At 36.2% G+C, this 24,611-nt stretch overlaps 1 protein-coding gene across 5 annotated transcripts in view; it reads left to right on the top strand.

The window, feature by feature from the left end:
* UGGT1 (UDP-glucose glycoprotein glucosyltransferase 1) overlaps positions 1–24,611 on the top strand; it is a 112,875-nt gene that overhangs the window by 20,689 nt on the left and 67,575 nt on the right. For all 5 annotated transcript variants that reach the window (XM_081581066.1, XM_081581065.1, XM_081581064.1 and 2 more), the window contains exons 8-17: positions 289–367; positions 2,307–2,407; positions 3,083–3,182; positions 4,452–4,512; positions 8,778–8,869; positions 10,342–10,492; positions 12,744–12,863; positions 13,947–14,032; positions 18,169–18,304; positions 20,238–20,369. In XM_081581066.1, coding sequence (XP_081437192.1) covers positions 289–367; positions 2,307–2,407; positions 3,083–3,182; positions 4,452–4,512; positions 8,778–8,869; positions 10,342–10,492; positions 12,744–12,863; positions 13,947–14,032; positions 18,169–18,304; positions 20,238–20,369 — 1,058 coding nt within the window. The remainder of the gene's footprint in view (positions 1–288; positions 368–2,306; positions 2,408–3,082; positions 3,183–4,451; positions 4,513–8,777; positions 8,870–10,341; positions 10,493–12,743; positions 12,864–13,946; positions 14,033–18,168; positions 18,305–20,237; positions 20,370–24,611) is intronic.

Raw genomic sequence — 24,611 nt, 5'->3', positions numbered from 1 at the left:
AATTATATCTAGGATTAAGTTGCATAGTTACAAATTCCTCAGAATTTTGATATTGAAATATGTGTTATTCTTAATTTTGAAGTATTTAAATGTAAAAATTTCCAAAGTTCAAGGAAAAATACGCTCTTACTTTATCCAGGAACACAGGATATATCAAAAACACATTTATAAATGCTATTATAGTTTCAGGTATTTTAAAGTGTTTTCTTATATTTCTCAAATTTTATGAAGTTAATATTTTTATTTCTAATCTGAATGATTAGACATATAATTGCTGTGCTTTTGTAGGAACTGAAGTTAATACCACAGTGATTGGGGAAAGTGATCCTATTGATGAAGTTCAAGGATTTCTCTTTGGAAAGTTAAGGTATGTATATTCTTTTGGGATTTTACTCTCTTTAAATCTCTAGGCTTCTTAACATTGTAAGTATCCTCTTTCCCATTACTATATCTCCTGTTTCTCAAGAGTACTTTACATATGTAATCTGATATGAGAAGATGACTATTTAGTTTCTAGTATGTTTATGATTTTTAGTAATTCTGAAGCACATTATTCTTACATGATACTATGACTGCCTGCTTAAGGCTTAAGTTGATTTCCCTTTTTGGACCTTGCAGTTGATGGCATAAAGTTACATTCCACTTTTTGATTCACATAGTAGGAGAAATCTAATAATTTTATGTAATCTTTTCCTGAGAAAATCAAGTGTATTTTAACTTAAAGAGGTTATAGCTATTTTTTTTGCTTGTTTTTTGTCTCTTTTTTTAAAAAAAAATTATTGAAGTATAGTTGATTTACAATGTTGTGTTTATAGCTATTTACTTATTCTCAGCATAGCTTGAAAAATTGCAAAAGAGTTATAATAGGTATGGAAGATTTTATATGTTCAGTTGAAATACATTTTATTGCAATTTGCTTTATATGAAAGAAGATAGAAAATGGCTTTTTGAAGAAAATTTCATTAACTGTTTTATGAAAGCATCTTAGAATTTTTTACCTGAAAAATCTTCTTAGCTCTTATTTTAAATGTTGTAGCTATTTCTGATATGACTTCTCATTGTTCTGAGCCCTGAATTCTGCTCAGGGCTCAGGGAAATCTTAATTAGAACATCTATGGTGTGCTTTTTTAAAAAATAGAAATAGTATATGTAGGTGTAGTTTCATATACTTTAGCTTTAACATTTGGTTGGGTAAAATGATGTCACTAAAGTTGAGCAGAGATGATTTCGTGTTGAGTGCCTGCACATACTGAGTTCATCCTCTGCATATGTACATTTCTTTGTGTTGAACACCAATTATGGCCTCATTAGTCAGGTTCCATTTTTATTGCATCCAGATTTCCATAATTCCTTTTCATATTGATGTTTTATGTTTGTTTTTTGGATAGCATTATGATTTCATGTATTTACAGCACAAAGGTATTATGTAGAATATTGAAGACATTTTCCTTTTGGACATTCAGAATAGTTATTTAGCTATTTAAAGTAATTGACCCATTTTAAGATACTTTTATCCTGAAGAAAGGTTTGTAATAACTCGAATGGATTGGTTGGATGGTGAGTGATCTGAGTAAATGTTTTACTTTTGGCATGTTGTATTTAAGAACTTTTGAGTTATATTTAAAAACAATTAGTCTATTCCATCTGTGTTTCTGATCTAAATGATATATCTCTGCCTCTGAAAATTTGTTTTACTAACTTTAAATAGAATGCACTATATTTTGAGATAAAACTAAGCAAAATCCAATTATTTTGGATAGCTTGCATTATATTCATGTGAGTAAAGGATTTATGGGCAGGTATTGAAAGAAATTCATTTTGGGACTGGCAGCAAGGTATTTCCAGTTTTATTTTGAGAAATTAAAAAGATTCAGGAAAGGAGAATAATATACCCACATACTCACCCCTCAAAATTGATAGTTGCTATCACACTTGCTTTTCTGTATGAAAAAAACTGTGGATTGAGTTTTTTTCCCTTAAAGAAAGAAAAGAAGAAACAAGTTGAATAAAACACAGTGAATAGAGTTGAGGTCCTCTCTGTTCCATACTGTCAGTCCCACTCCTCTCCTTCCCCTCAAAGAGAGAATCACTATTGTAGTGATGTATTTTTAAAATCTATGTTAGTTTTTAAATGAACTTACTAATTGTTTCTTAAGAAAAGTAGTTATACTTTAATATTTTTCCTATATTGTAGGATTTTTTCTATTATGTAGAGGGAAAAGTCGTGAAGATAAATTTGAGGTCAATTTCTAAATGCTTTGGGGAAGAAAGACACATGAAAGGAATGGATTTTGTGTTTCTTTCAGAGACCTGCACCCTGACCTGAAGGGCCAGTTGAAAGAACTCAGAAAGCATCTCATTGAGAGCACCAATGAAATGGCACCTTTAAAAGTCTGGCAGTTGCAAGGTAATAAAAATGTGGAAGAATCGTTCTAAATTTTACAGTGTTAAAAACGTTAGAATTTGTATTTGTTTATATTTATTCACAGATTTTAAGGGTTGTGTGATTTATCATGGTTTATCGGAAATGGAAGGAAGTCCTTTTGTAGACAGATAACACTTAGCAGAATAATATATATTTATAGAAGAGTACTAGATCTTTCTCTCTTTGACCAGATGTGTTCATTTGTAAAACTCGAAACAAGCTTGTCAGAATCTTTATGTTTCTATATGTATACATTTATTAAACAGTTGGATGCTAAAGGCATCTCAGTATGACAGGATGTGCTCTTCTGGTCCAAAGAACTATATATCAAAGTTTCTTCCCCAAGATAATTTACTAAAATCTTTTGCTATACTTTGTGATATGTTGTAAATTCAGAAGAAGGAAAAGGATTTGGGATGGATTAATCCTGTGCTAAATGTGTTGGTGTGTACCCTAGTGTTTATGTGGGCAAATCAAGGAACGGCTACGGTAAACACGCTAGGGGCCTATGAATTGAGTAAAACCTGGACACGCTCTGAAATGCTGGCATTCTAAGGCATTCTTAATTACCAAGAAAATAATGGGAAATAAATGTTTTTTCCTATTTCTCATTGTGTTAGACTAATACACTTCAACTTCTGTTTGACGTTGTTGCAGATCTAAGTTTTCAGACTGCTGCACGAATCTTGGCTGCACCTATTGAGTTAGCTCTCGTGATTATGAAGGATCTCAGTCAAAATTTTCCTACCAAAGCCAGGTAACAGAGTAATAAAGTTTTGAGACATTCTTCTTTTTAACATATGTCTAATTATGTCCATGTTTATGCCATGTTGAAGCCACTAAAATATGAAAATGCTTAGAAAATTAAAGTTGTGTTGCTACCGGTGCTGTACTACTAATGGTACTATCTTTTCAAGAAGGCACCCCTGCATTGTGTGGTTGAAGAGGGTAACTTTGCAAATAATCACGTTCCTCAGCAATAAAACAGAAATAACAGTACCTGCCTTTCAGGATTAGATGAGTTAACAAAATTTAATGTATGTAGATGTAACTAATCTAGGGTCTGGTGTGGACTCTAGTGCTTTTCTTCGTAAACAATTTCATATATATCGTCTTAATCAATCTTGATGAAGGAAGTGAATTATAAAGGCTGACTTGTTCATAGTGACTGATTTTAAGGTTTTGAATGCAGCTTTCCTGCATTGCTTTCAGTTGTATAAAGGTCATCTACTTCTCAAAAATATGAGGCAAACTTGTTTTAAAAGCCACATTTTCAGAAACTTAAATGATTGTCAGTCCTTTGCTTGAGTAATTGAATGAGGTGTTTTAACTGAAATGCTTTTGTAAATACATTTGTTTACTTGGTTAGTCTTGGAAAACACTTAGACAGGACTTAAAATCATGTAGTACATCCTTATTTAGTCATGTGTGCTGTTGACATGTGCATGCAAAGTCACTTCAGTTGTGTCTGACTCTTTGTGACCCTGTGGACTGTAGTCCACCAGGCTTCTCTGTCCATGGGAATTCTCCAGGCAAGAATACTGGAGTGGGTTGCCATGCCCTTCTCCAAGGGATCGAACCCAATCTCTTATGTCTCCTGTATTGGCAGGTGGGTTCTTTACTACTAGCGGCACCTGGGAAGCCCTGTTGAAGACATACATATGCTTAAAAAGGTTGAGCAGTCTGTAGCCTTAACTTATTTAACATTATCCTTTTATTCTATGAGCTGTACAGATGATATATAGGAATAGAGTTGCATATATTCAACTAAGTTCCTGCAAATAACTGCACTTGCATTGAAATCAGCTATTACTATTACTTTTCCTTGGTTTTGTATCTTGTGATAATGAAAAAATATACACATCTGAGAGGAGAAATTTATTTTATCAATTGTAAAGGTTTAGAGTTTTTTCCATTTAGTTTTTTTTTTGTAATTTATTGAACAGTGTGTTGTTTCATATAGGGAAATTAAAGTTATGTATATCAAATACTAAACCAATCACTGATTATGTTTTTCTTTCCTTAGAGCAATAACAAAAACAGCTGTGAGTTCAGAACTTAGAGCTGAAGTGGAAGAGAATCAGAAGGTACTAACCAATGGAAAATAGTAGCCTTTCTATTTTGTATTATATCTTTAAAGATGCACAAATGTGAGTTAAATCAGTGACGTTTAATGGTTTTACTCCTCTTTTATTAAAGATGGTATTTTGATTCATTTCTGGAATCTTTTTTATACTTTCTGTTTTTAATCACAGTTGAATATGAATATAACTCAAAGCATCAAATAATGTTATCAGTTTCTTTAGAAAAATAACATCCCCCCCAACATGTCCCACTCCCTGTGTATCCCCCTTCCCAGAAGCATCTGCTTTCAACTCCTGATTTCTTTTGATATTTATCTCCAGATTCTAGCAAGCTTAAATTGGTACTTTCTCATTTTCTAGTCTCATATGTTGGCTTCTGTTACAACGGTGAGGTTTAACTTTATTTCACTGCACTCCCTCTCCTCCCACTGCCTACCAATAGTTCATATTGGCACTGTCCTTGTCTCTCTACTGTCCCTGTAGTTTTGTCATGATTATATCAATTTTTGATCTGCTTTACTATGGACTGGTTGTTCTTTGTGTCTCGTGTTGTGCTATGCTTAGTTGCTCAGTCATGTCCAACTCTTTGCGACCCCATTGATTGTAGCCCTCCAGGCTCCTCTCTCCATGGGGATTCTTCAAGCAAAAATACTGGAGTCGGTTGCCATGCCCTCCTCTCTTTATGTCCAGTACATATCAGTTATCCTGGGACCTTCCTTTAACCTCTTTTGTTGAATCTCCTATGTCTTGGATTCCATGTCTTCTTTGATTTTTGTTTACTCCCTTATTTTGGTGCAGCAAATTGTTCTTCATGAGAAGGGTTGTGTGTGAGGTAAATTCTAAGAAGTCAGTTTTCCATTTTTTTTTGACCATGCTGTGTTGCATGGATCTCAGTTCCCTGACAAGGGATCAAACCCATACCTCTTGCAGTGAAAGGGCAGGGTCTTAACCACTGGACCGTCAGGGAAGTCCCTTCTGCTTCTGTTTTTATCAGTAGTTTGGCTGGGTATAGAATTCTAGGTTGGAAGTTATTTAGAAGTTTGAAGGCATTGCTCCTTGAAATTTTGGTTTCCATTATGGCTTTTGAGAAGTCTGAAGCCTTTGTATGCTGGTTTTTTTTTTTTTGAATCATAGAATCTTGTCTTTGACCCTAGTTATCTGAAATTTCACAGTGATAATACCAAGAAGGGCAATGCCAAAGAATGTTTAAACTACCATAAAATTGCGCTCATTTCACATGCTAGCAAGGTTATGATCAAAATCCTTCAAACTAGGCTTCAGCAGTATGTGAATCGATAACTTTCAGATGTACACGCTGGGTTTAGAAAAGGCAGAGGAACAAGAGATCAATTGCTAACATTGTTTGATCATGGAGAAAGCAGGGGAATTCCTGAAAAACATCTGCTTCATTGGCTGTGTTAAAGGCTTTGACTTGTGTAGGTCACAAAAAAAACCGGAAAATTCTTAGAGAGATGAGAATACCAGGTCACCTTACCTGTCTCCTGAGAAACCTGTGTGCAGGTCAAGAAGCAACAGAACCAGATGTGCAACAACTGACTGGTTCAAAATTGGGAAAGGAGTACATATTGTCACCCTGCTTATTTAACTTGTATGCAGAGTGCATCATGGGAAATGCTGGGCTGAATGAATCCCAAGCTGGGAGTTAAGATTACTGGGAGAAATATCAACAACCTCAGATAGGCAGACGGTACCAGTCTGATGGAAGAAAGGGAAGAGAAACTAAAGAGCCCCTTGAAAAGAGTGAAAGAGGAGAGTGAAAAAGCTGGCTTGAGACTCAACATTCAAAAAACTAAGGTCATGGCATCAAGTCCCATCACTTCATGGCAAATAGAAGGGGAAAAACTGGAACAGTGACAGATTGTATTTTCTTGGGCTCCAAAGTCACTGTGGATGATGATTGCAGGCATGGAATTAAAAGATGCTTATTCCTTGGAAGGAAAGCTATAACAAACGTAGACAGCATATTAAAAAGCAGAGACATCACTTTGCCAACAAGGGTCCGTATAGTCAAAGCTATGGTTTTTCCAGTAGTCATGTACAGATGTGAGAGTTGGACCATAAAGAAGGCTGAGTGCTGAAGAACTGATGCTTTGAAACTGTGGTGCTGGAGAAGCCTCTTGAGAGTCCCTTGGACAGAAAGGAGATCAAACCAGTCCATCCTAAAGGAAATCAACCTTGAATATTCATTGGAAGGACTGATGCTGAAGTTGAAGCTCCAGTACTTTGGCCCCCTAATGTGAAGAGCATCGGAAAAGACCCTAATGCTGGGAAAGATTGAAGGCAAAAGGAGAAGAGGGCAGCAGAGGATGAGATGGTTAGATGACATCACTGACTCAATGAACATTATTCTGAGCAAACTCTGTGAAATAGTAGAGGATGGAGGAGCCTAATATGCTGCAGTCCATGGAGGTGCATAGAGTTGGACACGAATTAGCAACTGAACGTCAAAATCAATGCCTTTTAAAAAAGTCTTTGTACTTTTTAGTGGTTGGTGGACCCTTTAAATCTGGAAAATCATTTCCTTTAGTTTTGGGAAATTTTCTGGACTTATTTCTTTGCATTTGGTCTTTTTGGTTTCTCTTTTCTGTTTTTCTAGAACTCCTATTTACTCTTAAGATATTATACCTTCTTGACTTGTTTGACCTAATTAAAAATCTTTTGTTTCTTGTTTTCTAGTTCTTTTGTCTTTTATTTTTAAACTTTCTGGGATGGATTTTCAGACCATTTGTTGAGATTCTTTTCTTTAGTTGTCAAATTTTTAATTTACAAGGGTTATTGTTAGTCTTGGATTCTTCTTTTTATGGTGTTACTTTTCTGAAGATATCAGTGGTTCAGGTGTGTGTTTTCTTCTCTTTTGATAGTCTGTTTCCTATTAAGTTGCCTTTCTTTTAGTCTTGGCCTCTTGTCTTAAATGTTGGAGGCTTTCCTGAGATATCTGGTGATCTCTCACTAACTGCTCATATTGGAGAGCAAGGCAATACAAAACTGATTGAAAGCCCTAAGAATGCAGCTCTGTGACTGTAGGCTAAGGTGATATGGCCATTTCTTAGGGCACTCCAGTGACAGATCTTTAAACTTTTCATCTTAAGTTGTGTAGTCTCCAGAAAAGGATCTTCTTGTCTTCTGCCTGGCGGAGTTGTTGAAGCCCAGTAGAGCAGAGCATTTGATAACTTCCACTCAGTCACCTGTTTTCAGCGTGGGATCTCCACCCTCAGTTGTGTTTCATTTCGCATAGATCCCAGTCAGTCTTTCCCACAGTCACAGGGTGCTGTTTTCGCAGCCTGGGGGTGAGCAGATGTGGAGTTTTTCTTTCCCATGTAAAAATTTCTGATTCTTATTGATGCAGTTTTCTATTGGATAATAGAAAGAGGGCTTTGACTGAAACATTTCAGTCAGCTGTGAGTTCAGAACTTAGAGCTGAAGTGAAGAGAAGAGCCCTTCTCTTGCTTATCATTTATCTTCTCAGCGCAAAGAAGCAAAAGCTGTGGCTTCTGCATTGTTTTGTTTTGTGTTTTTCCCACACAGTGCTAGATCTTAGAGTTCACTTCTCTTGGTCCACTGACTGTGGGGTCATGAAGGGAGCTCAGCGGTCCCTGCTGCTCACCCCCAGCCCTGGGAGAGCTTAGGGATCCAAGTTCTGTCCCTAGTATCTGATTTGTTTCTTTCCTTCTCTACTGAGTGGTGTCGAATATATGATTAACAGTTCCAGTTTCCTTGGAGAGAAAGAATTGAATGGAAAGGATAGAAGTCAATAGAAGCTATGATATGGCATCAAAGCAGTGTTTCTAATGGGTTAGGCAGTTCTGAAGGCTGCAGGAGCTGTGCAGTCATGTGTGTTCCACCATGACTGTGAGCATCAGTTGGAGGGCCCCCTGAAGGCCAGGCCTTAGAGAGCTTGGGTGCATATAGGTGCTGCCCTTAGCTCAGCGACTCAGTTTCTTGGTGTGCCTTAGTTTGGAGGTTTAAGGGAAGTATAGGGTTTTGAAACCCTTTTGGATCAGATCCCTGGACTTCATCCAGAAGTCCAGCTGTTAGTGACTGCTGGCTCAACCTTGACTAGCATCACAGACAGGCAAGGGTAGCAGAAAAGTAAATCTCAGCACTTGACTTATTGAATACCCTCCCTACCCCAACATTGGAAGAAACAGTGTAATAATCATTGTCAATATTTGTACATAAAGCCAGAAACGTGGAAATTTTTGTTAAACATTCTCTTCCTACTCCTTAATTAATTTTTAATATTTCAGTATTTCAAGGGAACTTTAGGATTACAGCCTGGAGATTCAGCACTGTTCATCAATGGACTTCATATTGATTTAGAGACACAAGATATATTCAGGTATGGATAAATATTTTTCACTCTGAAAAGTTTTAATAAGTGTGGCTCCTTGTGATATGTCCAGACTGTTGTTCCTCCTTGATGTGACATGTTGCAAAACCTGATGACTTACCAGCCCAGTGAGTGCATTTAGGTAGTCCATATTCTGGCTGGGATGGGGCAGAGTGATACTTGGCCATTTTTTATCATCATGTACATCTGATACCTCGGACATTTAAGGTCCAAGTGTCTATTATTTGAATAGCTATCTTTTTGTTAAAATGTGGTTTAGGATTAAATTTCTCTAAATTGTCCTCATGAATTTTGGGGTGGGTGGATGTGGAAGACAAGTGGAATTCTGATTTTATCTTTGAAATTAAAAGTGACATAGTTGACACTAAGGCTTTATAATAGTGAAAACAAAAGCTATGGTTGGTTAATGCTTCGGAAGAAGCAGTTTCCACAGTAAGATACTTTTCACATTAATTTAATTAAGCTTTTATGTCCACATACTGCTTTCAGACCTAGTAAAAAATTGATAAAGAACACATTAAAAGACTGCCTTGTTTTTATTTCATATTAAAAAAAACTTTTAATTTTCCATACTGTTACAAACTGTGTACTAGCTTTTTGTAAACACTTTTCAATAATGCAGAGATAAAGGAACTAAACAGTAAAGTCTTCATTTCATTTTATCTTATTTAATCTTCCTTACCCTGCAAACAGAGAAGGCAATGGCACCCCACTCCAGTACTCTTGCCTGGAAAATCCCATGGATGGAGGAGCCTGGTAGGCTACAGTCCATGGGGTTGCTAAGAGTCGGACATGACTGGGCAACTTCACTTTCACTTTTCCCTTTCATGCACTGGAGAAGGAAATGGCAACCCACTCCAGTATTCTTGCCTGGAGAATCCCAGGGACAGCGGAGCCTAGTGGGCTGCCGTCTATGGGGTCGCACAGAGTCGGACACGACTGAAGTGACTTAGCAGCAGCAGCAGCAGCACCCTGCAAACCGTTTAAGTTGGGTGTGAATTCCTCCAAACCTTTTTCTGTGATCATATGTATGTGGGCCTTGTGGGAATTGATACTGATATTGAAACACATATTATTTAGTATAGTTTTTGGTGTTAATAAATTATTTTCAGATAGTTGTAGATTCATGTGCAGTTATAAGAAATATCACAGGGAGATTACTTTAGTGTTTTTAAAAACATACAGTGTAAAATCCAGATTTAGGATTATTTCATCCTCAAATTGTGTGTGTGTAGTTAATCTCTACACAATGTATACATTGGTGAGTATAAATAAATATCAACCAAGAAGCAAGTCTTACCTACTTTATTCTGCATATTTGGACAAAATGAAGCAAGGGAAGAACCTCCTCTTTTGATTTCTCAACTAGTGTGATGGGGCATTGAGTTTGAACTGGTAATTTTTCATGGTGAGAATTTTTTTTAGAGCCCGTTTTCTTAAATACCGTTTTTTTCCCCCAGTCTGTTTGATATATTGAGGAATGAAGCTCGGGTGATGGAGGGTCTACATAGACTGGGAATAGAAGGCCTTTCTCTGCATAATGTCTTGAAACTGAATATACAGCCCTCTGAGGCCGACTATGCTGTAGACATCAGGAGCCCTGCTATTTCGGTAGGTATTCCGTGAGTGTCCAGGGGGTGATCTGGCCAATTATTTTATTATGGATTTCGCATTTGTCTTCTATGAAAGATAAGTTATTCCTGTCATCTCTTTCATTGGCATCAAAGATTTGCAACAACTGCTTATATGGCATATGTGTATGTAATAAAGTAGGCTCTTAAATGCTCCAGAAAGTTGAGTCATTTGGTTTAATGTGGTTAAGACAGTGATTTTTCAAATTTTATATCTCCTTAGGAATCAGCTGAGCACCTCTTGGGAAAGTGTTTAGTTTTTCTAGTTGCATGCTAGTCTTGTGTGATTTTGTTTAAAAATATTATTTTAGCTACCAAGCCTCTTTAAGAGAAGACTTTGATATTTTATATTGAATGATTTATATAGAGTAATATCTGCTGTATGATGTCTCTGGGCCTTTGTCTCCTCAGATATAAGAGACTAAAGGGATTAGAGCTGCCTCGGGCAGTTGTAGTGAAAGGGACACAGTGGTAGAGATGCACCTGCACTTTTAGCTCTCCAGGCCTTTTTCTTGGTGTCTGTCCTGCATTTATTTTAGGGAAATTTTTTGGAAAGGGGAGTAATACAGAATGTAGATGTTTCCTACTTGAATTCTCACTTGATGTTATAACTGTTATGTTGATGAATACTGTTATGTGATTTGTTTTTCTGTAGAATTTTTTTCATTACAGAGTAAAGATATTGACATAATTAATAATCATAGGACTCATTGCCATACTTACTAAATGTTAGTTTAATCATTTCATGTTTTCTTGGAGAAAAAAATGTTTCAGTCAAAGCCCTCTTTATATCTCTTCCTAGTTCCACCCCTCTCCTCCCTGCAGGTAATTCATCTTTTGAAATGGGCCATGTACCCTTCCTGTCACTTATTTTATCATTTTCTTCCCTGTCATATGTTTTTAAAATTCTCAAAAATGCCATATCTCAATATCCTTCATCAAATTTTTAAAAAATGAGTTACTCAACAATTTTTTCAAGACTTATCTGCTTGATACATGAAGGTCTAGTTTATAATATCATGTTTTATATTTTTCTTATTTTTAAAAAATATCTTTTATAAATTCACAGTGTGGAATTTAAGACATAAAAAAGAGTGTGTATTGGAAAACTCTTCACCGAGCTGTCCAGTTTTTCTTCCTAGAAGCAACAGGCTTTATCAATTCATTGTATATCCTTCCAGAAATACTCTTTATTTACATGTACAAAGTATTATTCACATACTTTCCCACCCTGCTCTTTTGTACAAATATTATGTACCATTTAATTCATTCATTTTTTATGAATATTTAGTTGTTTCTAATTTTTTACTGTTTCGAGCAGTATTGTTATGGCCCTTTTGTACCTCTCTCTTTGTACATTTGAGAATTTAATATTTGGGATAGATACCTAGAGCTGCAGTACTTAGTGGTAGGGTAGTAACAAAAGTTTCATCTTTATTAGGTCATTTTCTCTAAAGTGACTGTTCCAGACTTCACAATTGGATGAAAATGCCCATTGTTCCATATTTTTGCTTATTCTTGGATACTGACAATATGAGTGAAATTACATGTGCTTAGTTTATATTTCTTGGATTACTAGTGAAGGTGTGTATCTTCCTTGTGTTAATTGCCCTTTTAAATTTCCTCTATAAATTCCTTATTCATATTTTTGACTTATTTCTATTTCTCGTATGTTCCTTGCCTTTTTAAATTGATATGTTAGATTTCTGTAGATATTCTTGACACTAGTCCTTTATTGATTTTGTAAGTTGCAAATACCTCCTTATATTCCGTGGCTTGTGTTTTAGTTACTCTTTTTAAAAAAAAAATTATTTATTGATTTATTTCTGGCTGTGCTGAGTCTTCATTGCGGCATGTGGTCTTTCTCTAGTTACGGAGAGTAGGGGCTACTTCCTAGTTGCTGTGTGTGGGCGTCTCATTGCAGTGGTTTCTCTTGTTGGGGCTCAGGCTCTATACTGCTGGGCTGCAGCGGTTCTGGCACATAGGCTTAGTCGGCTCACAGCATGTGTGATCTTCCTGGACCAGAGATCGAACCCTGTGCTCTCTGCACTGGGGACGTTACGCTGGACCACAGGGAAGTCCTAGTTACTCATTTTTCTACTTGATCTTTGTATTTATGAAAATGGTCTTTTCCTACATGATTATTCTTGAAATAAAGTCTTACTGTTATTTTTGCAAATTTCACTGGTGGTAACTAAAGTATATACACCACGTTGTATCTTTTTTTGTAGTGGATCAACAACCTGGAAGTTGATAGCAGATACAGTTCGTGGCCTTCTAGCCTGCAAGAGCTGCTCCGCCCCACCTTTCCCGGTGTCATCCGGCAGATCCGGAAGAACCTGCACAACGTGGTGAGTGCGGCCCCTCGCTGCCGGCCCACGGGCTCTGTCTCTCCCCCGCCTGCTGCCTTTTCTGTCATGTCTGCAGCGTTCACTCTCTCCTTTACTGCTCGCTTCTCTGCCTCGCTCCTGCCTCCACTATCACCACTAAATATGTGCTTTTTCTAGCCCTATGTTCAAACTGAAAGGGTTTGGAAATGTATTCATTGTTTGTAGGGCTGTGAAATGTCCGTGTATAAGGGATGCTCCTCATCTTTGACCTGAAGGTTTAGATTGTCTTGAGCTTTAAGATAGCTTTCCTTTTTCACTCAGAAGATAAATGTATCTACCGTTTTTCTTGAATAGCTTAATCCCTAAAATTTGATAGTTCAGTTTATTCTTTTAAATAAATCTTTGCCAGCTCCTACTTTTTATCCTTATTCCACTGCTTTAGAGAGATGGAGGTTCTTAGTTGGCCCTCTTTCCCCGTCTCATGTCTTTCTCTTCCCTCATGTAGCTCCTGAAGAGATGGGAAGGTGAGGGTCAAGGTTGGCTTCCTCAGAACTTTTCAGGGAAACGATCTTCTGTACTTCCGTCACTCTTGAAACCCCTTCTTTTCCTTCTTAGTCAAAATTTCAGTCTCTTTTTTTTTTTCTTGGCATATGAAATAATTTATTAAATGAGAACTTTACTTGATTAAATGAGATAGCTATTATTTTTTAAAGCACATCATGAGAGCTTAATACATGATACCTATTATTGTGGTCTAAAAATTGGGTTTTATCCTTTGAAATGAATACCCAAGAAGCTAATCTCTGTTTTCTAAAGTGGAATAATTAATAAAATATATGTTGTTAAGTAGTGAAGAATAGGAAAAGGCATCTGGATGTAGTTTTCATGTTAGCATAAGATCACGAGAAAATCATTTAGTCTTTGAGTACCATGTTCTTTGAATATAGAGGGAGGGTAACTGCTATTTGTATAATTTCTTTTTTATAAGGTTCAAAAGTAGCTGGAGAAAAATGGCCAACCCAATAAAAAGACTAAGACATTTTTACTGACCCAGTGACATTTGAATAAGTGTCATTTCATGTTTTCCTTTCCCTCTTCCTATAGGTTTTCATAGTTGATCCTGCTCACGAGAGCACTGCAGAGTTGATTAACACAGCTGAGATGTTCCTCAGTAATCATATACCACTAAGGTAACATCATTGTTGATTTGATAATATAACATTTAGTTGAGGTTTTGTTTGTCATTCTTAAATGCAAATCTGGTACTACTGAACTTTAGGATAATTAATTGTGGGGATCATTAATGACAGTTTTATCTTTAGCTCAGTATGAAGCCAGTGTATTTTGGGGTAGAGAACTTGATTCTTAATGAATAGAATCTTACTGTCATTGAGTTATTAGTAAACAGCCCATGTAAAAATAGCATGTGATCTCAGTTTATTTTCCAATGGAAGGGAATTTTCCTACATAAGTGTCCACATCACAAAGCCTACCTCCACTTTTGGCAGAGATAAGAAGCTTTGCCAAGAACTTTTGTTAGACTCAGAACTAAATGTAGACACAGCTTTTTATAGCTGCAAACAGACACATTTATTTCACTAAATAGATTTTACCAAATCTACCAACAGAGTAAATGGCTGAGTTTCCACTGTGCCTTTTAAGAACAATGTTTTAAGGTTTTACGTATAAAAGTTAAGGTATTTTCACTCATATTCTAAATAATATCTGATAATTTTATGAGTTGATAAAATTTGAATTCTTAGAAAACATGAAAATAAAGAAGAAAAGAGCTCTTCAGTTAACAAATGTTATTGTGTGTTCCATACTCAGGACTGAGCTAAGTGCTGTGAGTGGTATATAAGGCACATTTGTGCCCACTTGGAAAAAATACAGTGCCTACTTCCTGTAAGATACTTGATTAAGTGCCAAGTTATATCCTTACTAGTTATAAGTTCTTTGGAATTTCAGGAAAACAAAACACTATAGACAGATATTTGGGAAGGACAAAAGTTTCATGGCAAAGTTGGATTTAAGTAGACTTTGAAGAAAAAGGTAGGTTTTCATTGATGGAAAAGCAGAGGTTTTGAGTTTAATGAAATTTTTAACGTAAACATGAATACTACCTGGCTCAGTGGTGGATTACAGCCAGAGCTATGTTTGATTAAAAGGGAAATATAAGAGTAGTCATGTATGGATGTGAGAGTTGGACTATAAAGAAAGCTGAGCACCAAAGAATTGATGCTTTTGAACTGAGGTGTTGGAGAAGACTCTTGAGAGTCCCTTGGACAGCAAGGAGATCCATCCAGTCCATCCTGAAGGAAATCAATCCTGAATATTCATTGGAAGGACTGATACTGAAGCTGAAACTCCAATACTTTGGCCACTTGATGCGAAGAACTGACTCATTAAAGACTCTGATGCTGGGAAAGACTGAAGGCGGGAGAAGGGGACGTCAGAGGATGAGATAGTTGGATGGCATCACTGACTCGATGTACATGAGTTTGAGTAAGCTCTGGGAGCTGGTGATGGACAGGGAGGCCTGGCGTACTGCAGTCATGGGGTTGCAAAGAGTCAGACAAGACTGAGCAACTGAGCTGACTGATAAGAGCAAAAAGAAGCTGGCTCATAGCACATAGTAGGCACTAGTTAAAAATTTACTGAATTGGATTGAGAGACAGAAACAGGGAATGTGGTCTTCGAATTGCAAGGGTAGATAAGAAGGCACTTACCTCATAGGCATGTTGTGAACAATTAGGGGAAAGGCAAACCAGCAGTTGTTTTCCTTTGTTGAGTTGATGTGCTGGCTGGGTTGTTGGCAGTTCAATGAGGAGAGGAGAGAATGAATCTGAGAGCCTTCTGGCCGGTCCTTGATGAGGGACTGAGCCTGGAAGAACTTTGAATTTTGGGACTTAGTTAACAGAACGACTCTGATGCCCTTTTTAGAAATTGAATACCTGGGAAAGGGAAGTTTTGATACTTTGTGAGGAGATGATTAGGTTCTCTCCCTTATTTTTATTTTCATAAAAATAATATTTAGGTCATTCCTGCCTGGAGCTCACTCATGTGATTTCTGTCATAAGAGAGATTTAAAAAAAAACAAAGACAATTTTAAATCTGAAAACAAACCCTCTCAACCACCTTACCTTTGGATACACAAATTTTCCACATACATTCTGAGAGCATGATGTTTGAAATATGTTTATATTTTCTTCTGTTTAAGCTGTACTTCAAAAAAAATTAATAGACTTTGTATTTTTTAGAGCAGTGTTGATTGATTAACTGGTATTGCTGCATTCTTACTAACGAAAGTCCATTGTTTGCATCCGGGTTCACTGTTTGTATTGTACATTTTGGGAATTTTGACAAATGTATAGTGACGTGTTTCCACCATTATCTTGCAATTGTATCATAGATTAGTTTCACTGCCCTAAAAATCTCTCATGTGTCACCTGTTCGTTCCTCCCTACCTCTCTCTCAGCCCCTGACCACAACTGATCTTGTTACTGTCTCTGTAGTTTTTGTCTTTTCCCGAATCATAATGTATATAACATTTTCAGATTGGCTTCTTTCACTTAGCAGTACAGTATGCATTTAAGTTTTGTCCATGCCTTTTTGTGACTTGATACCTCATTTCTTTTTTATCACTGAGTAATATTCCATTATATGGATGTCCTATAGTTTTTCAATCCATTTACATGTTAGCAAACATCTTTGTTGTTTCCAGGTTAGGGCAGTTATGAGTAAAACTGCTACAAGTATTTGTATGCAGGTTTTTGTATGGATATAAGTTTTCAGCGCATTTGAGTAAATACTAAGTGTGCTTGCTTTATCTCACGGTAAAAGTGTGTTTAGTGTTTTGAGAAACTGCCACACTATGTTTGAAGTGGTCGTATCATTTCACATTCTCACCAGCAACAAATGAGGTTTCCTATTGCTCCACATCCTTTCCAGAATTTTGTGTTTTGGATTTTACCTATTCTCATAGGTGTGTGGTGGTATCTCATTACGGTTTTCATGTGAAATTCCCTAATGACAGTGATTTTGAGCGTCTTTTTTTAAAAAATTCTTTTTAAAAATTTTTATTTATTTATTTTTGGCTGCACTGGGTTGTTGCTGCAGCCTGTCTCTCTTTAGTTGTGGCAAATGGGGGCTACTTTCTGGTTGTGGTGTGTGGGTTTCTCAGTGCGCTGGGTTGTCTCTCTGTGGAATGTGGGCTCTAGAGCATGGTCTCAGCAGCTATGGTGCAAGGGCTTAGTTGTCCTGTGGCATGTGGGATCTTCCCTGACCAGGGATCAAACCTGTGTCCCCTGCATTGACAGGTTAATTCTTAACTGCTGGGCCACCACGGAAGTCCTTGAACATGTTGTAATATGCTTTTTTGCTGACTGTATGTCTTGTTTGGTGAGGTGCTTGTTCAGATCTTTTGCCCAGTTTAACTTTTTTTTAATTATTAGTTTTAAGAGCTCTTAGCATATTCTGCATATCAGTCCTTTATCAGATATGTGTTCTGCACAGACTTTCAGCTAGTCTGTGGCTTGTCTTCAGTCTCTTAGCAATTTCTTTTGCAGAACAGAAATTTTTAATTTAAGTGGAGTCCAGCATACCCAGTTCTTTTTGTTGTGGGTCATGCTTTTGGGGTTAGACCCAAGAAGTTATTGCTAAACCCAGGATCACCTAATTTTATCCTCTGTTATTTTCTATGAGTTTTATAATTTTGTGTTTTACATTTATGTCTGTGATCCATTTTAGTTAAAGACTGGCCCTTCTTCGTTGCTTTTGCTCTGAGATGGAATGGCCTCTATAAACGCCATTGCAAATTTTTTTGGCTAGTCTGTAAATGTGTAATGGTGTCTCTTTGTGGTTTGTTCCTTTAAGTTTTAAAATGTAATTAACTTTGGGTATAGCTCTTTACTTAAGGACAGTAGTAAAAATTTTAATGCTTTCCACTTGCCTATGATGCTCATATTGCCGGGGTGAAATCTCAAAATCCACCCCACCCATGTATGTTTTCACATTCTGAGAATTTTCACTTCTCCTAATTTTGATTTAAAAACAGAACGAAATCTCCATCTAAAACTATAGCAATACCTGATATGTCAGTGACGGTCTCATTTCATGATCTTGAAACAATTTGCTTCAATAGTTATAGTCTAAGCCACCTTTGGGAACTTGCTTTTTTTATTCTTAAGTGATGAATGCCGTTGCCAACCATGTTAGAGAATGATGTGAACTGTGTTTTGTAAGACGATGCCTTTCCTTTTTTGACTGGTTGCATTCTTTGAGATGTTTCATTTGCTTCTTTTTGCTCATCCCTTTCTTCCCCCAGACTTGGTTTAATCTTTGTGGTTAACGACTCTGAAGATGTTGATGGGATGCAAGATGCTGGAGTGGCTATTCTGAGAGCATATAACTATGTTGCACAAGAAGTGGATGATTATCATGCCTTCCAAATTCTGACACATGTATGTTTTTGTTCAAAATGGTGAATAATTTCTAAAAATCTAACTTACTTTCAGAAACAGTATGTGGTAAGGGGGTTCTATATTTCTGGAAAGAGAACAAGGTAAATTATTCACAAACTTTATGCATTTTATATGTTAGGAGTTGCCTTTATTTTTACACTAATGTTAATAATAGATTGTTGAGATTTCAGCTAAGATTCCTTAGATACTAATTCCTTAGATACTAAATACGTTAATGTATCTTAGTCTTCTGCCTTTTGGTAATTTGAAATCACTGATTAATGCCTTTTGGTAACTGTGATGTTCTCTGCTTGTTTAAAAAACTTTACTCTTTTTCCTTTTAAGACCATCATGATATTTTCATTAGGAATCCATTTAATATTCAAGTCATAAAATTCTTATTATTTGTTTTCTCTATTTTTAACTGGAAACTCTCAAATGTTCTGAATTATATATATGTATTTTGTGAGACTTGCTCAAGTTCAAACAGAGAACTCCCCTTGTTTTTTTTTCTTTCTATTTTTGAGTATTAAAAGTTTATAAGTAGTAGTTGTTTTGTTTACAGATTAGTGTTAATTATTTAAAAGCTACTTTAAAGCAGTTGATTTTCACCACTTCTGTTTTACCTATTGTAATCATGGTGGCAGCCTGCTGTTTATTATGCTTGTTTTGTTGATTGTTTAGAGATTCAGTCAGGGGCTTTTTCTTTTATTAATTGATGTGTTCCTTTATTTATTTGGCCAACCTTTATTAAAGATACACCCTTTACAAAGAAGAGTAAGCTTTCCCCCACCCTCCGACACCTTATGATCTATTGGGGGACACCTCCATAGAGATGATCTGGTTCTGTGTAGCACCACTGGCTACAGCAGCATGAGGACCTCACTCCACTCGGGATGGCCACAGGTGTTTTGGGGGAGTGTAAAGTTGTCTCAGCTCTGCATAGGTGAACAAACAGGAGTCAGTGAACAGTGACTGCAGATCAGAGGTAGTGACTCCAAGTTGTTAGCATGACTTGAACGGAATATTGTGAGTGCAGAGTGAAGAAGGGAACCTAGTCATTGAGCCCATTAGGCTGGGTAACAGGTATCCAGGTCTAGAGTTAAACTCCAGTCCAACTGAAAAACCTCATTGTGATGCATATATGGAATGGATCTGATGAAGGGTGGAGAAAGTGGCACTAGTTGATGAGCTGTTGCTGTGACCTCTGTAAGAAATAAGAGTGGACCCATGATTAGCAGTAGGCTGGGGAGAATGAAATAGGTTCATGTGAAGTTACTGAGGATAAGGGGTTTAAAGTCTGCTTTTTAAAGTTTTTTCCCCACATAGCTGTGTGTATGAGGGAAAGGATAATGAATTTTCTTTTTAGTCACAAAAGGAAAAAAATTATGTTTGTTATTAAAATTTTTTAAAAACAGTATTGACATGTCAGTTAAAAATCTCTCCTCTCCTCTCCTTAATTCTGCTCCCTAAGGGTAGCCACTATTAAAAGCTTGCTTAGTATATCCTTCCTATGCTTAACTGTGTATGCACAGACACAGTTTTGTTGTTTGCTTTATGTCTGCCTTTTACAAACAGGGATTATGCCATACATATTTTGAAACTCTTTCCCCCTTAAACATCATGGACATGAATTCTTACCTCAAGGATTACTTATAAGTATTCAGATTTTAAAAATATTAACAGATTTTTGCATTTTGGACTTTTAATGTGAGTATGAACTGACTGAGTTATTTTACGAATATATAGTTTCTAACATAAGAAGGCTTAAGGAAGTATACAGAAAAGGGAGAATTGCTAATATGTCCCATTGGCCCTTTAAGAGAAATAGCTATTGTTTTTCTTTTTCCTCTGCATTCTGAAATCTTTTGTAATAAGTACTCTGAAATTTGGATTTGAAAGTGTAGTTGGTTACTTGGTTTTCTTTCTTTAGATGTATAACAAAGTAAGGACTGGAGAAAGAGTGAAAGTTGAACATGTGGTCACTGTCCTGGAGAAGAAATATCCATATGTGGAAGTGAATAGCATTTTGGGAATTGACTCTGCTTATGATCAGAATCGAAAGGTAAACGTTCTCTGGTGTTTCTCATCTGACTGCAACACTATGCTTTCCTTACCTCCCCTTATTATTGAAAGAGAAAGTCATTTAGTCATGTCTGAGTCTTTGCGACCCCATGGACTAGACAGTCCATGGAATTCTCCAGGCCAGAATACTGGAATGGGCAGCCTTTCCCTTCTCCAGGGTGTCTTCCCAACCCAGGGATTGAACCCAGGTCTCCTGCATTGCAGGTGGATTCTTTACCAGCTGAGCCACCAGGGAAGCCCAAGAATACTGGAGTGGGTAGCCTATCCCTTCTCCAGCGGATCTTCCCGACCCAGGAATCAAACCAGGATCTCCTGCATTGCAGGCGGATTGTTTACCAATTGAGCTATCAGGATTTCTATTAATATAGGTGGTGGTGGTGAAATATTTAGATACTTAGCGTTTAAAATTTTAGAAGCCAGATCTCTTTTTATCTTTGCAAATATAGTTTATTTTCAATTTTGTGAAGGTATCACTGATCTTTAGCTGGTCTATTAAATATTAAATTGAAAAATAATTTATCTTTATTATGCAGTGGTAGTACTTACGTGATGTATGTTCCAGATAAAAGCTGTTGGAAGTATATGATATATGCTTGTCAGGGTATGATGTATAGCCTAATGTGTGTCATGTATTTAATTGTTTAGGCTAAAGGTGGAAATGCAGTAAGAAATGTAATAAACAGAATGGCAAAGTCTGATAATAAAAATGTAGGGAAATATTTTAAAATCTTTATTTAAAGATAATAATGAGACATGTAAATACAGTGAAGGACTTTTATTGCAAACAGTAACATGGTGGTTAGTTTATTGAAAATAAATGTTAAGGCAAGGAATCAAAATACATTTCTGAAACAGTTTAAAACAATAAGAGTATATTTATTTACCAACTTTTTTCATTTCTTTGAATGAAAGACAAGACATTTGATTCATCTGCTTGGAGATCTGAGCTATCATTTCATTAGAAACAATACTGATAATGAATGCATTGTTTATAATTACTCTTTTGTATGAGTACAGAATCCTAGATTTTATAATTTCCCTCTCAAGTCTTATGTACACCCAATTCAGCACCAGTTGTTTTTAGCCTTTCACTTTTTTGTTTTTCTCATCATTCAGTTTATTTTCATTTCCTCCTTTCCTCTCATGTAACTTAAATATAATTTTGTTAAGGTAACATTGATTTATAACATTATATAAGTTTCTTGTGTACATTTTATTTCTACTTCTGTATCCCCTACAACTTGCTCACCAAAAATTTAGTTTCCATCCATCACTATACACTTGATCCTATTTAGTCATTTCTTCCCCTCCAGTATCCACTACTTTGTTACATGTTTGTTTTTGTTTGATTTGTTCATTTATTTTGTTTTGCTTGTTTATTAGATTTTTATATTTCACATATAAGTGAAATCCTGTGGTATTTGTCCTTTTCCATCTGACTTATTTCGATTAGCTTATTAACTTCAAGGTCCATCCATGTTGTCACAGATGGCAATATTTCATCTTCTCTTTATGGCTGAGTAGCAGTCTATAGTATGTGTGTGTATATCTCATATCTTTATCCATTCATCTATTGATGGACACTTGGGTTGTTTCTGTATCTTGGCTGTTGTAAACAGTGTCATGATGAACATAGAAGTGCATATATTTTTTTGCTTAGTATTTTCATTTTCTTTGGATAAATAACCAGAAGTGGAATTATTGAATCATATGGTAGTTCTGTTCTTAACTTTTATGAGGAATCTCCATACTGTTTTTCATAGTGGCTGCACCAGTGTACATTCTGACAGTGCGAGAGGATTCCCTTTACTCCACATCAGTTCAGTTCAGTTGCTCAGTCATGTCCAACTCTTTGTGACCCCATGGACTGTAGCACACCAGGCATCCCTGTCCATCAGCAACTCCCGGAGTTTACCCAAACTCATCTCCATTGAGTCAGTGATGCCATCCAACCATCTCACATACTTACCAGCATTTGTTGTTGTCTGTCTTTTTTACAGTAGTCATTTTGGCAAGTGTGAGGTGATAGCTCACTGTGGTTTTGATTTGTGTTCCATGATGGTTAGTGATATTGAACATCTTTTCATGTGCCTATTGGCCATCTGTATGTCTTTGGAAAAATGTCTATTCAGGTCTCTGCTCATTTTTTAATCAGGTTGTTTTTGTTGTTGGTGGTGGTGTTTTGAGTTGTTTGAGATCTTTATATATATTTTGCATATTAATCTCATTGGATATTATTTGCAAATATCTCTCATTTTGTAGATTGTTTTTTCATTTTAGTGATTTTTTTTTTTTGCTGTGCAGCTTTTTTTGTTTGATATAATTCCATTTGTTTATTTTTACTTCTGTTTTCCTTGCCTGAGTAGGCATATCTAGAAAAATATTGCTAAGACCAATGTTAATGAGCATATTGCCTTTCTTTTTTCTTGGAGTTTTGTGGTTTCAGGTTTTACATTAAAGTTTTTGATTGATTTTGAGTTAATTTTTGTATATGGTGTGAGACAGTGGTCTAGTTTCTTTCTTTCTTTTTTTTTGCATGTGGCTGTCCATTTTTCCCAACACCATTTGTTGAAGAAACTATCATTGCTCCATTGTATGTTCTTTGCCCCTTTGTCATAAATTGTCCCTATATATTTGGTTTTGTTTCTGGGCTGTTATTTCTTGTTCCATTGATCTATGTATCTGTTTTCCTGCCAGTGCCATGCTGTTTGGATTACTATGGCTTTGTAACATAATTGGAAGTTAAGAAGTATGATACCTCCAGCTTTGTTGTTTTTCTCAGGATTGTTTTGGCTATTCAGGGTCTTTTATAGTTCTGGATAAATTCAGAATTTTTGTTCTATTTCTATGAAAAATGTTCTTGAGATTTCAATAGGGACTGCATTGCATCTGTAATATAAATTGCCTTAGGTAACACGAATGTTTTAACAATGTTAATTTTTCCAATCTGTGAGCATGAAATATCTTTCCACTTGTTTGTGTCCTCTTCAGTTTTTTCAACAACCTCACAGGTTTCAGTGTGCTACAGATCTCTCACCCACCTGGTTGAACGTTAATTTCTCTTTGTGCTTAGCGTATAGAAATGCAACATATTTTATATGTTGATTTTGTATCTTATAGTTTTACTGCATTTGTTTATTATTTCTCATAATTTTTTAGTGCAATCTTTCCAGTTTTTTACACATAAAATCATGTCATTTGCAAATAGTAATAGTTTTGGGCTGGCCAGAAAGTTCCTTTGGTTTTTAAGTAAAAATAAAAACCATGTTTTCATTTTCACCAAAAACTTGATTGAACAGCATATTCACCATTTTGTTCCACTACCTTCTGCCATTTTCCAGGCAACTTCATAATTCCATCTTCCCAAAACTTTTCATCGTTTTGAGCAAAGAACTGTTCCAGGTGCCTTTTATAGCCTTTCAGGAAATGGAAACTTTTTTCATTAAGAGAATTTTGTAAAGACTGAAATAAATGGAAATCCAAAGGTGCAATGTCTGGAGAATACAGCAGATGAACCAGAACTTCCCAGTCAAACTATCATAGTTTTTGCCTGGTCATTAAAGAAACTTGTGGCCTTGCATTATCCTAGTGGAAGATTATGCATTTTCTCTTGACTAATTTTGGATGCTTTTTGTTGAGTGCTACTTTCAGTTGGTCTAATTAGGAATAGTACTTGTTGGAATTAATCATTTGGTTTGCTGGAAGGAGCTCATAATAGAAGACTCCCTTCTAATCCCATCGTATACAATATCACCTTTTTTGGATGAAGACTGGCCGTTGGTGTGGTTGGTGGTGGTTCCATGATCTCTTCCATCCCACATTATTGTACAGTATCCACTTTTCATCACCTGTCACAATTTGTTTTAAAAGCGGAATGTTTTCATTACAAGTAGAGAATCGCATGCAGAAATATAGTCAAGAATGTTTTATTCCCTTGTGTAGAACCCAAACATCAGAGCAATTAATGTAACCAAGCTGGTGCAGAATGATTTTCAATGCTTGATTTGGATATTTTTAGTATGTCAGCTATTTCCCTTTTTCAGTTCATGTCTTGATTTGATTGCTGTCAGCTTCAACTGGTCTACCCAACTGTGGAGAATTGTCTGGTGAGAAATCTCCAGCACAAAATTTTGCAAACCACTGTTGACACAGTCATAGCACATTCCACATTCTTCATACACTGCACAAATCTTCTTTTGAGTTGTGTTTTTACCTTTCTGAA

This window comes from Giraffa tippelskirchi, chromosome 3 (genome assembly GCF_054371585.1).
Source record: "Giraffa tippelskirchi isolate mGirTip1 chromosome 3, T2T-mGirTip1v1.2.pri, whole genome shotgun sequence".
Taxonomy (NCBI): Eukaryota; Metazoa; Chordata; class Mammalia; order Artiodactyla; family Giraffidae; genus Giraffa; species Giraffa tippelskirchi.
The sequence above is the reverse complement of the archived record's forward strand: the minus strand, read 5'-3'. Positions and strand labels throughout refer to the sequence as shown.